Raw genomic sequence first — 13781 nt, 5'->3', positions numbered from 1 at the left:
GCTACTCAAATGTGACCAGCAAATTAATAGAAATGCCAATCACACACAATGTTTGATCTCAATACATTTTTCGTTACATAGATTATGTTCTTGTTCAGCATTTCAACATTAAGACTTCAAAATAAAATTTGAGAGATCAGACCAAGACATGTGCTAAGAAATGACTGAGCTAGGAAATAAAAGAAATGACTGAGCTAGGAAATAAAATATCAAGATACAGCATTTTTAATTTATTATTTCCATGTGGTTTCTAGGAACCATTTTGACACAAAGCACCATGCTAATTATTTAAAAAAGGATAGAGGTAACAAAATGATATATCATAGGCTTACAGTGCACATGATGGTGAGGCCAGTATTTACTGATTGGTGTAGTAAATACTCTCAAAAGGGCAAGTTTAAAGACTAATCTAATTTGAAGCAGAACAGCACAGAACTCGTTACAGCACTGATGTCAAGACTTCTTTAAAAAAAAATTCTTCTTTACGCAACCCTGTTAAGAAAACCAACCATTCAGAAGGGGCAGAGGCGCTTATATCACAATGTCTGATTTTCATTCCATTAAAACTCTACATATCTCCTGTTCTGAAAGAAACTAGAAGCCTTATTTCAGTTTTAAACTAATTCACAGGGTGAAGACAGAAAACCTTTCAATTATGACATGACTGCAGAGCACAGCATTCCTCCTCCCATTCATTTTTTAAACAGTAAATTTAATGCTTGTGAAAGGTGACTGATCAAAAGCACTATGTCCCATGCAAGAAAAACTTCAGACAAAAGTGTAGCAGAAGTAACATCGTATATGCACTGGCTTCAAATTTACCCCAGTGTCTAGTGCTATCACTGTTCATTCATATCCTTTACTTCTTCACAGAGGCTTAAAATAAGGATGCCAACTATGTTACGAACATTTGTGATATGGACAGATACTCGAAGAGAAATAGACTGATGCTATCATATTTCAAAATACGACTGGAAGTGTTAATGACTTTCAGAAAACACTGAGCTCAGTAGGACTCATAGAGATGACCTAGGGGAAAACTGCTCTGTACCCTCGTAATTACTAAATCCGTTTGCCATGCTCCCTTTGGGAAGAAAACCTCCGCCCCGCCAAATTAATTTCCAGCATACCAGATCCCTAGCTTCTAGAAATAGACAGCCATCAAAGAACAGCCCTGAATGTTTATTTTAAATAAACACCTCCTTACTAATGTAAGATAAATGGCACGTATACCATCACCAAATTTCTACCATTCATACAAATTACTTCTAAACAACCTGTAAGAGCAGTATTAAAATTCACTGTCCATGAAACAGCAATTTCATTTAATCATTGCTATAGTAATTTTTGAGCTAAGCTTTCATGCTGAGGGCCCTCTCACCACTGAGCCAAACAAACCTTCTTTAAGGAAGTTACCTAGCAAGTTCTGCATTTTTATAAATACAATCCCTTTCAGAGATCTGTTCCAAAGAGCTCCATTCAAATTCTTTTACACACAAGAATAAAAGCTTGTACAATTTCCTACTCCTCACTTTCAGGGAGCTCCTATCTGGCATTTCAGTTCAAACCTCTGCAACTCAAGAAACAAAGTACTGAAGATTTAATCACATAAACCTCATCATGGCCCGCCCACCATTTTTTTTTTTTTTTTTTTAAATAGTACTGGAAATCTGATCATCCAAAATTTGCCAGCCTGCCAAAATAATATGTTTACACGGCAGTCTCCTCACACATTCCAACTGGAATATTATAATGTCTGTCATCTTCGGTTATAAGAGTCACTACAGGCCAGTCTTCCTCTGGGTCATTGGGATAATGTGTGATGAATTCATCAGTGCTGTATTTATATAGTCTATAAACTTTGATGGTATGTCGCAGAGCATATGCAAGAAGAAACATTTCCACCTAGGTTTAAAAAAAAAATAAATCAGTTAGGATGAAATATATAGCACCAACTGAATTTTATCGTTGCACATAAAAATATTATTTTGTATCAAATTCAGCAGAAAGACAGCAACACTAAGGATACTTCAATGAAGAATAAAGGACAGAGAGATAGAGAGATGTTACGATTTAGGCCTCCCTTGCACAGGAAAGTACAATGAAGCCCCATCCTGTCAAAAAGCAATTCTTAGTGCTCAGGTAATTGACTCAGTACACAGGTAATTGACTCAGTCTGCTCATTATACATTATGGCCAAAAAGTTTGAACCCTGAGTGTTTAAGGCATTCAAATATCTGAAAATCAAGTCACTTCATTTCTAATGACATGGATGCCTAGAGCCCTTGAAATAAATATACTTAATTATGTGCCTAATTCTGGACATAAGATAGAAAGTTCTAGACCTACACATTTTTTGTATAGAAGCTATCAGATATGTAATACTCATTTACTTCATTACACCTGCCTGCCTCTTCAACTGCATAAATGTAAACATGTGCTGGTAAGGACCACTACATGTGCTCCAAGGCTAAGTATAAACAGTCAAAAAGACCAAGGCTGAAACAATTCAATCTTCACAGGTTAGTCTAAGCTTCATAGATTGAACCGATATGCAAGTGAACAGACATTCACTTTTGATTCCAGAAATACACCCATATATGGCTCAGGCCAGAAACTGGAGGGCACTAGAGCACATCTCCCTGCTTGGCTGGAGCAGACAGCTTGGACAAAAGCTAGTCTGCCTACCCTGTGTGGGAGGGTTTGGGGGCAGATGCAAAGCTCCCTGGGATGCTGCAGGACTGCAACTTGACTTGATTCTGGAGAGGATCTGAAACAGACATTCAATAAACCAACTTAACTTAAATCACTTAAGTCTGATACTACATCCATCCAGGTTTATCTTAAATTGATTTCAGCCATTTTGAAAGTAGTTTATGAGAACTAAACTTCTGCTGTGTTACAGATCTGAATTGATTTCTGATCATTTAAACCGGTTTACATCTAACTTCTATCCCTAGTCCAATAGTTTAAAGTTTTCGTGGCTTCAACGTATAATTCCACATGGCAAAAGAGGGAAAATCCCCTTATGAACTAAAAATGCTTTAAAAAAGTCTATATACTCATGAACGTTCTCAGTATCTTTAACACAAAGACATTACTACATAAACATCTCTTCTACAGCTCTACCATACTTTAATGCAGAAATCTTCAGCTTCAGCAGTAACAGCATACAGTTACATTGCTCCGTAACTGCTCTGGAGGGCAAGCAATGGAGAACAGATGCAAGTGGGGCTATGTTATTGCACAGTCAGGCAGGCATCCACTCAAATCCACACCCGAAATAATTCTCCCAGCTGGAACAAGGATAATGGTAGCACACATGTCCAATGCAGGGCAGGGCCATGACTCTTCCTCTCCATTTTGTAGCAATCAACACGAGCAGCAGCACCAGCCTGTTGCATGCTTGAATGCGAGGAAAACAAGGAAGTTTCCCTTCCCTCTCACATTTGCCTTATGCATTCTCACAGGACTGGGCATGCCCTGCTTTTGCTAGTAATTTACTTTAAGAACAGTCTTACATCAATAGAATAAGCTAATAGGTAAAGTACTACTAGGTATAAAAGGGTAACAACATTTTGCCCCAAGAGAAAAGTCACTAAATCAAATTATGCAACAGTTGAGTGCCATCTTAAGTCAACTAATAAATCTGCAGTGCTGAGTTCTGCTATCATATAGGCCCACAAAAATTTAATCACAGAAGTCAAACGGGGCCAGGACCTGGCCCTTTGATGTTACCAGTTAACAAGTGTAAAGTTAGGTGCTGCATTTAAGACTTCTTTCCTGTAACCATGCGGCGGGCAAATATTTCGGCTGGAGGAACACTTAACGAGTTCTGGTGAGCTGTTGAGGGGCACAAGGGTACTTCTACTGCTTGACATGCCCTGCCCCCTGGCTGCCGCCTTGGGACCACAAGTTCTGCCCTTAACCCAACCTTTGCAACTGGAAGTACTCTTTTTGGGAGGGGAGTGTGACATCTCGGAACTGGAAAAAAAATCAAATCACATACTAAAAATCAAACATCTACTGTAACATATTTTAATTTTGGTTAAAAATATATTTTTGTCCTCATTTGTGTGTGTTTGCAGAGTATATAGAGGAGACTGCATAATAGCTCAAAACACAGTCTTACTCTTGTGTACTGTGTTTCTGTGGGGGAGCGTGGGGTGTGTGGGGTGTGTGAGGGTATGTGTGGGGGTGTGTGTGGGTGTGCATGGGGGGGTATGGCAGGGTATGTATAGGGGCCCCCTAATGGCACACAGCCCCAGCCGCCAGCCGCAGCACCAGCAGGTGGCAAGCCTCCAGGATGCTCATGGCCTGCGGCAGGCAGAGCCTCCCAGCAGCAGACAGCTCTGACCAAGTCCCAGGAGGTACACATGGTACTAGGGTGCAGGGCCAGGCACAGTGTTCTCTGTGACTCATGGGCAGCTCCTGGGACTTGGCCAGAGCCATGCACTGCTGGAGCGAGCCCCATGTGATGGAGCTAGAAGCCTGGCCCTGCTTCCTGCCACCAGATGCAGATCCCATGACTTGGCTAGGGTTGCAGGGAGCAGGGATAAGCCAGCCGTGCTCCATCGCACAGGGCTCCCTGCCACACCCAGCTAAATCCTGGGAGCTACATGTGTTACCTGTCAGCTCTGTCTTCCTGAGGGAGCCCTGGCACCCAGCTTGCTGGACTTGCAAAGGACTTTTTCTATTCCCCCCTGCCCACACACACACCTCATCTACCCAGAATTAAGCAGAAGAAAAGTTTAATAGGCATCTCAGGCTGTATATTCCCCAGTCCCACTATGGGAGGCCTATTTAAACTTGATTGACTAAAACTCAGTTGCCAGGTTAGGGAATGCTGAGGCAAAGAGACCAAGTCAGCAACATTTGAACAATGGTAAAGGGTTCTTCACAGCATCCAGCCCATTGGAGCCTGAACCACAAATGCTGTCATACTTTTCCTGGGATGACTGGTGGAAGTCCTCCCCACAAAGTTTATGAACACTCCAAGTAATCCCCTTAAGTCTGTTAAAAGACTACAGAAAAATCTGAAAGTCATGCTAAGCTGAGGCTTATTCACAACAGGTAAAATACAAAGCACTGATGCCAACTTAACAGTGCAAGCACAGCTAAGCTATCTGAGAAGAAACAATGTGGTATCCCTTCCAGTATATCTTCTATATTCATAATAATTTCAAGCTGGCTCCTAGATATCTAGTTACTCCATAAAACTTGATGTTTGTCCTGGTTGTTAATCAGTTTCTTGAGATGTTCCAAACCAGATAACCCCTTGTCACTTAAAAAGGTAATTCATTTAAATTCAAACTGTTTACATAACAGGATTTTCCCTGTCAACTATGGCTTGGGACCCTCTCGATTTACACAATTAAAAGAATGTTTTGAAGATACTAGACTAATGGTATAAGAAAGCTGTAAAGCAGCAAACAGTGTGCTTCAAGAGAGAGAAATCTCTCTGACACCATCCACTGTTGTTCTCGAGAAGCTGACAGAAACAGATAGTCTCCCTTCAACAATCGTGGTGGAAACTTTGCTTGTCAGCAAATCACCCGAGTGCCTTGGAATGGTGAGAGCCCAGCTCTCGCTCTCTCTGTCTTTCTCCCTCTCTCTCTCTCTAGGCGTAGCTTTCTGAACCTAAATTGTATTAGTTAAGCTTGAGCTAGGTTTCCCCAAATACACAATTAAACCAGGGTAATATTGTAATTATTTTGTTTGTTTTTCCTTGCCTGTCTATTACTACTAGTACCATTATAAATTTCATATACTTAGCAATAAAAAACTTTTATAGTCAAACTGGTGGTAACCAGGTGCATTTTTCCTTCTCTACTTCCCTTTCCCATTTGCTCTGCAGCAACGCTTCTTTTACCTAAGCCAAAGATACTTGTAAAGCCCAGAAATACTGTGGGGTCCACTCATCAAGAGGCTACCACTAGGACAGTTAGGGCAAAAGATTGGGACGTGCTGAGCTTGAAACACATAAGGGGATCAGGTTGTACAGGCTGACTGACCCAGTTTGGCTCAGACGTGCCCTAATGAACTGAATACTGGCCCAAGAGGGTGTCAGCTGGACACCCAGCTGGATTCAGAGGTATTCTGTTCACTTGTGTGCTCGTGTCTGACTTAATTTTATTGTTACCTTAACAAACTGATTTGTAGCATGAGGGTGTCAGTCTGTACATGCTGATCAACCCAGCCAGGTCAGGGGTGGGTGTGTGCGCGCGCGCGTGCGTGTGTGTGTGCGTGTGTGCGTGTGCGCGCATGTGTGATTTGGGGGCTGGAGGTACCCAGCCCCACTGAAACCGAGTCCTGCAAGATAGCTCCATTGGGGGTGAGGGCTTGCAGAAGGGAGAGATACAGCTCTGTATAGAAACACAAGTAACACAAGCAGCACATTGATAGAATTACAAAGACCTTAGAAACGTACCCCTAATAAGTGAGAACACCCCAAAGTAACGGGCATATCTAGTAACACATGTGGTGGCCAGGAACGGGAACAGGCTGCTGGCTCCATCATGCAGGGCTCCCCCTGGAGTCGTTCGGCTCCAGCCAAGTCCCAGGAATTGCACGTGAGCTGCAAAGGAGCCCCATGCTCCCATCAACACGGGCTCCACACTACCACTTCTCTATCCTGGTCCTTCCAGTCCTAGCCCCAATGTGGGTCCTATGCTCCCGCCCAGTTGCAGCTTCCTCCTGCCTGCTGCCACTTCCCTACCTGCTCCCGAGTGCTGCAGCAGGGACAGGAGAAGCCAAGCAGTTCCTTGGGTGGCTGCAGCAGCAGCAGCCCCTCCCGGAGGCTGTGCGCACTGGCCAGAACCAGGGCCCTCCCACAGGCAAGGGTGGGAGTGCAGAGTGCTGCCCCAGTGGGATTGGGCAGGGCTCAGCTCCATGAGGAATGCAGCAGGGGCAGCTGTAAGCTAGGCTGGATACTATTAAATGGTGGGTGCCTGCCTGCATGCCAGATGGAAATCACCTGACAGGCCAGACCCAGCCTGTGGACCATACTTTGCCCACCCCTACTGTAACCACATCCACAAGATTTTAGGAACCCTGTTATCCTAACACAGAATTTCTTATTTTTACGTTAATGTTTCTGCCTCATTTCACTTCAATATCCCCATTAACCACTGTATAAGTGTTTGTGAAATACCTACTGCATCATTATTCATTCCAGTATCTGCAATTCCAAATTCAAATTAAATAATTTTTCAGATGAACACTAGTAAAAATGTTTTATCAGGATTTATTTAGTAGTGCTCTATACATGGTTGCCTTCTGTACTTTATTTGATATTGCAAGTACAGATATTTTTATCTGTGTATGGATATTTAAAAGAAATTAAAAAATAATGGTCCAATCACATACAATCTGATCATACAAAAAGATTAAACCTAATCCTTCATTTACTTTAGTAAAAGTTCCATACTTATAAAAATAAAAAGGAACACCTGTTTTTATTGTGGAGTCCCAGGCCACAAAAAACTGTTTATCATTAAGCTCTTGTCTTGCTCTTAATTACGGTCATGTACAAACATTCAGTTTCTACCAGGAGAATTGCTATTCTCCTACTAGAAACCAAGAATGTGCAGATGTTCAAGCTTTTTCTCCTGGAGCTAAAATAGCAACGCTAGGAGAAAAATAACCCAACAGCAAGGTGGAAATTGTTCCTTGGAGACTAAATGTCCACACACTTTTCCGTGACTTACTTGCTCCTGTGGACCAGGAGAAACGGAGCAGAGGGAAAGGCTCTCCCATGCATTTCAGAGACAGGGGTCTGCAGGTTGTGTGGAGAGGCAGCTGCTTCTACCGCTCCTGTTGACCAAGGGATGAGGGGAGAAGCATCCACCAAGTGCTCTCCACCTGCTCTGGAGTTCCCAGTGTCATAAGCAAACAGGGGCTTTGCTGCACTACTCCCTTTTGGCAATGGGAACCAAGCATACAATATGGCATAACCCCCTATTTACTTCTGAAACCAGAGTCCCTGACGTTAGATGCAGGCAAGGGCTTTGTCCTGCTGCTCCAGTCACCCCTGGGAGCAGGAAGATTCAAATAGCCAAATGCTTTCCCCAGACCAGGATCACCCTGATCTTGGGAAGGCACAAGGAGCAAGGGAGAGGGGGCAGATCCAGGCTGAATGTCTGCACACTCTCTCTTAGAATCATTTCCAGAATCAGTGGAAAGTTTCCACCACTAGAACTGAAGGTTTGTACACAGCTTATATCACTTCTAGCTTTTACAAAGCATCCAGCTACATAAATACATTTATTAAGGCTACTAAAGCTTGGCCAATTACTCATTTCAGGAGATATTCTGATACACCTGCCAGAGTGGGACAGCACAAGGAAATAGAAAGCTACAAAATATATCATAAAGCTACCAAATATACGATAAACACAAAGAGTTCTTACCTGTTCCAGGCCTCCAGTGTGACCAATGTGATTCAAGTGATTATTCATTAATTGCTTAGGATTGCTGGATGTATCCCGAGCAAACAATAGCCATGAGAACACAGGTACATTCTTTCCTTCTTTATTATCATTGTATAATTCAATGGCTGTATTCAGCATCAAAAATTTCACGGCTTCATAAAGGCAATATTCCTCCTCTTCGTTTTTAAACAATTCATTGCAAGCACCTTGCTTCTCCATGGGTGTCTTCATTTCACTTACACTCTTCCACTATAAAAAAAAAATATACAAAGTCACAAATACAGGAAATCACCATCACCATTATCATTCACAACTGCAGAAAAAAAGAATCACATCCTTCTCTCAGGCAGGTAGCCATTCATTTTATGAAAGGCTCTCTTGTTCCCATTTTCATATGTGCATTTATTTTAAATGTTTCCATAGTTTTAGCTGCCGCTAGCATAGGCAGAGGGAGAAAAAATATTGGGGGGGGGGGCTGCAAGCACCCATGCCCCCCACAAATTCTGCAAGGGAAGGGTCAGGGTGGGAGTGGGGAAGGTGTAAGGCTGGGGCTGGGACCAGGGCCAGGGACCAGGCCCACTGCACCTGTGCAGCCGCCCCTTCCCCTGCGCCAGGGGTCATTGTCTGGCACCAGTGTCCACTGCCCCCCAGCCCCGCATCCTCCCTGGCTGCCTCTCCACACCAGCCCCAGCCCTCAAGTGGGGCCAGCCTCGACTGCCCCCATTCAGCAAGAATGGGGCCCTAGCTGGGCCAGGCTGTGGGGCTATCAGAGCCCAGCGGCTCATCCAGGGGTACAGCACTGGAGAGCCAGGGGAAGAGGAACATACCTCCCCCTCCCCCGCAGTGCATGCAGCAGTGGGAACTGCCTGCCCATGCCCCTGGACAAGCCACCGGGCTCCCACTGCCCCACAACCCAGCCTGGCTGGGGCCCCAAATCCCCATGAATGGGGCTCCAGCCGGGCTGAGTCGTGGGGCAACCCCCACAGCGCAGCAGGGAGTGGGACAGGGGTGAATGATTTGCCCCTGCCCCTGCTCCATTCCCTCCTGCACTATGGGGGTCTCGATCTGCTTCCCCCAAACCCAGGCAGTAAAAAGAAACTTAAAGGCTTGCTGGGTCAGCTGTGATCCCAGCACCTCCCCCCCCACCCCCTACTGCGGCCAGGCTGCCCTGGAGTTTGAGCCCCGTTAGCCCCCGCCCCCTTCTACCACCTATGGCTGCTAGTGTGAAGTTGATCACTCATTTTTCAAACAAATACTGAAGCATTTTGCGGTGACAATCAAGACATGAAGACAATCAAGAAATGAAGACACCCATTTTTCTACAAGCAGAAAAATACGGAGAAAGAAGGAAAAACAGGAAAGGGAGGAGACTTAAAGGGGAAAGACACTGCACAGGAAACAGTGGCTGCAATATCAATGATTTCACTGGCTGCAATATCAATGATTTTTGTGTTCACTGCAGCCAAAATTCCTACAATGCTGTAGGTATTTTGCTAACATTTTTTATTTTGCTTTTTCTAATTAAAGTCCTATAAAACAGTCAAACTTTAGCTTTTAAAAGAAGTAAATTTGTGCCCAATTGAAATGCTTAAAATAAAAAATAAGTATTTGCATGGAAGTGAATTTACACAAAAATTAGACAATTAAAAACACTGTATTAGTAGTTTTTACAGTACAGTACTAAAAAAAGATCAAGTGCTAGCTTTAAAAAAAAAAAAAAAAAAGAAAAGAAAAAAGTACCCCTGGCAGCTAGGATCCCCCCCCCCCCCAAGCAGGGCTGGGGGAACAGGGGCTGTAGGTAGGGAGTAAAGGGCACCAGCAGGGCCCGGGGGGGTGGGAGGGGGAACTTGTGGAAGGGCTTTTAATTTTAAATCATGGATTTGGGGGGGTTTAGGAGAGGATTTGTGATTTTTTTAACAACCTGGGAAAGCCGGATCCCTGCTAATCATTATTCAATCATTACTTCCACTCATCCATTACCCTACTGCCTTAAGCCCTAGCAGGGTTTATTTGCTAGAGAACAAGCTCATCTGCCCAACAAACATCATAACTGAAACAGAAAATATAAAGATGACAAAGTAGTAAGAGAGTAAATATAAGACTCTGTATTCATATTTTTTAAAAACCTGATAGCAAGCTAACAGACATCTGAACCAGCTAATTTACAATGAAACAAACAGAAGTTGTCAAAGTTGTCATTTATCTACTTCCCCCCACCCCCATCCTGTATTCAAGAATTATTCCTCCCACTTGATCACACTTTTTCAGTATCTTAAATATATAGCATACAGCACCTCATCCCAAAGGCTTTTTTCCTAAACATGTTACATGCTAGTATATACATGCAGGAATTCCTTTACTACTCAGTGGTTAAGTGGAGAGCCAACACAGTGACTCTTTGAGGGAGTGAATACTACATAAGGATGTCCACATGAAGTTTTATGTTCACTAGCACAGGGCTTTTAACTGTCTTTGTTTCACCCAAAGGTGCATAGAGGTCTTTCCCAAACAAGAGCTCTTGCCTGAAACACAATTAATTTACCTCAGCCAGATGACAAAAGTCATTCTGGAAAGGGTATTGTAGCACTAGTAAGTACTACCACATTCCATGTCATAGCAATGAACTTATGAAATACTGATTACATGTAAACAATACCACATTAATTGCATGCAGTCTCCTTCACTATTATTATTATTATGCCTACCCATCAAATTGTTCAAGAAACTAATGATATCCTCTCGTTTTGCCTATACTCTAAAGCAACAGTTGGCAGTATTTTCCATGGCAGGTCAGAATGATCCTGTTCAGATCAGAGAAGCACCAGCACTAGCATCTGACAAGTGCTTCCAAGCTACAATGTGACATGGGCAAGTGCAGTGCAGTGCAGTGCTGGTAAAGCCCTCTACTACTGAATACTACAGAGTCCTGCAGGCCAGAACCAATTGCTCTGGTGGCCAGGTCTCGCCCACAGGTCGTTACCAATCCCACCCCCAAAACCAAGTAGTACTACGTACTAACATTAGAGGTGAAATCTCCAGTACTCACTTAAGAAAGAGGAAACTATTGTATTTTTTTTAGTTCTCTCAGCTCTTCAAAGATTTTTACCATTAATTTGTGTCAAATTCTGTATGTTCTCTAACTGATTATAGCTACCTCCCCTAATATACTTTTTTATACTAGAAATTATGTTGAACAAGATTCCTCCGTGGACACTGAGTTGGATTAAAGGAACATTGCTGATAGAAGATTCATATCGGTCTGAGTAAATTTTGAGGGATTGGATATATTTTTAAATGTTAAATTTGTGATCTAGTAAGTTGGATTTGTTAATAAATAAAGTTTAAAAAATCATGTTGAATTAGTGGAATGCTTATTTGTAAATCAGGAGAGAATAAGTACATAATTTTCCAAACCTTCTTCCTTAGTAGTCCTAAATATTCCTTAATTTCATCACCAATTTCTCTCATCTTTCTCCCCAGTTTTCCTCTGTGCTGCCAGTCTTTGATCCAGTCATATTTGCTCAGCAGCTTTTCAGGAAGCTACAAAGTTAAGAGGGTAAAAAAAATACAGCAGTTAATAAATCAGAAAAAAATGGAAATAAAATCCTCTCTCATATCTGTGACATTTACTCAGATATTTATATGTATAGTTGCTCATAGTTTTACCATCATCTATTCTTCATAAGAGCCATCCTGTGCAAAGGATACTAAGTTTTTTTAAAAACAAGACAACCCCCCTTTATCCCTACTTCTGCCCACTAACATGGCTTTTTGCACCAATAACTGAATAGGGAGATCAGTTAATTACCAGTCCCCGATGCAGCTAAATATCTTTTCCCACTACAAAAGAAGTGGCTTTTTTGCTGGATCATTACAGACTCTGCCAGACATATCACATCTGATAGAAACAGAGTATTTAAACCACCTAATAAACTGAAGTCAAGGTCATGTTCCTTGTGAACATGACTATTTTATGGTTCGCAGCATTCTTGAAATATGAGAAAATTATACTATTTTGTCATTTTCTAAAAATGAAGAGTCATCTTAACTTTATCCTTTATATGTAGGCCTTTATACCCTACTTACATTTATACGGTTGCTTAAAACTTTGCTATCAGAACAACTTACACACTTCTTGAGGGTTATAAAGAAGTAAGAACCAAAAATCTGTAATGACTTTATCATGCATCAGCAGATGCATGACGAATAGATCCAAGGAGGTGATACTTCCCCTCTATCGGGCGCTGGTCAGACCGCAGTTGGAGTACTGTGTGCAATTCTGGGCACCGCACTTCAAGAGGGATGCGGATAACCTGGAGAGGGTCCAGAGAAGGGCCACTCCTATGGTTAAGGGCTTGCAGGCCAAGCCCTATGAGGCGAGACTAGAGAACCTGGACCTTTTCAGCCTCCGAAAGAGAAGGTTGAGAGGCGACCTTGTGGCTGCCTATACGTTCATCACGGGGGCACAGAAGGGAATTGGTGAGGTTTTATTCACCAAGGCGCCCCTGGGGGTTACAAGAAATAATGGCCACAAGCTAGCAGAGAGCAGATTTAGACTGGACATTAGGAAGAACTTCTTCACAGTTAGAGTGGCCAGGGTCTGGAATGGGCTCCCAAGGGAGGTGGTGCTCTCCCCTACCCTGGGGGTCTTCAAGAGGAGGTTAGATAGGCATCTAGCTGGGGTCATCTAGTCCCAGCACTCTTTCCTACCTATGCAGGGGGTCGGACTCGATGATCTATTGAGGCCCCTTCCGACCCTAACATCTATGAATCTAGGACTGCATAATAGTTAAAGTACTAATTTACTAAAAAAATCATGCTTTGAAAATCTGATTTTGTAGGCAATATCCAGCAGCTGTGTCCAACATTTTCCTTGAAGGAAATAAAAAGGGCTAATCATTCACCAGATTGACCACATATCCTTGTTATTTAATAAAATATAAATTTTGCCAAAAGAATGCAGGCACCAACTATTTTTAACCTTTTCTAGTTAAACTGTAACAATAGGGAGCAATACCTATTGGAAAACAAATGTGTGTGTGAAGAGGTACTAACGCGAAAGGACACCGGAGTGGAGAAAACAATCAAGCCGGGAGAGCAGCGATTCAGGAGTAGCTGCTCCCTGCGTATAAAAGAGCCCGAGGGTGGGACCACGCAGCAGGGAGAAGGAGGTGAGAGTGGGAGGTGTTTCCTCCAGGAGAGAGAACAGGGAGAAGATTGTGAAGTTGGGGTGATTCTGGAGGGTGGTCCAGAGTGGCAGAGAGAGCTGGACGAAGAAAAGGAGCTCGGTGGCTCCAGAGGACGTGAGTGAACTTAAATAGGATTGCACCGAAGAAAAATAGAGGTGCA

General features: G+C 42.9%; 1 protein-coding gene across 6 annotated transcripts in view; it reads right to left on the bottom strand.

The window, feature by feature from the left end:
* Nucleotides 1-209: 209 nt before the first annotated feature.
* OTULIN (OTU deubiquitinase with linear linkage specificity) overlaps nucleotides 210-13781 on the bottom strand; it is a 47774-nt gene continuing 34202 nt past the window's right edge. For all 6 annotated transcript variants that reach the window (XM_059728612.1, XM_059728611.1, XM_019483912.2 and 3 more), the window contains 3 exons: nucleotides 11847-11972; nucleotides 8412-8681; nucleotides 210-1905 (listed from right to left, as the gene is read on the bottom strand). In XM_059728612.1, coding sequence (XP_059584595.1) covers nucleotides 1711-1905; nucleotides 8412-8681; nucleotides 11847-11972 — 591 coding nt within the window. In that variant the 3' untranslated portion in view covers nucleotides 210-1710. The remainder of the gene's footprint in view (nucleotides 1906-8411; nucleotides 8682-11846; nucleotides 11973-13781) is intronic.

This window comes from Alligator mississippiensis, chromosome 5 (genome assembly GCF_030867095.1).
Source record: "Alligator mississippiensis isolate rAllMis1 chromosome 5, rAllMis1, whole genome shotgun sequence".
NCBI lineage: Eukaryota > Metazoa > Chordata > Crocodylia > Alligatoridae > Alligator > Alligator mississippiensis.
The sequence above is the reverse complement of the archived record's forward strand: the minus strand, read 5'-3'. Positions and strand labels throughout refer to the sequence as shown.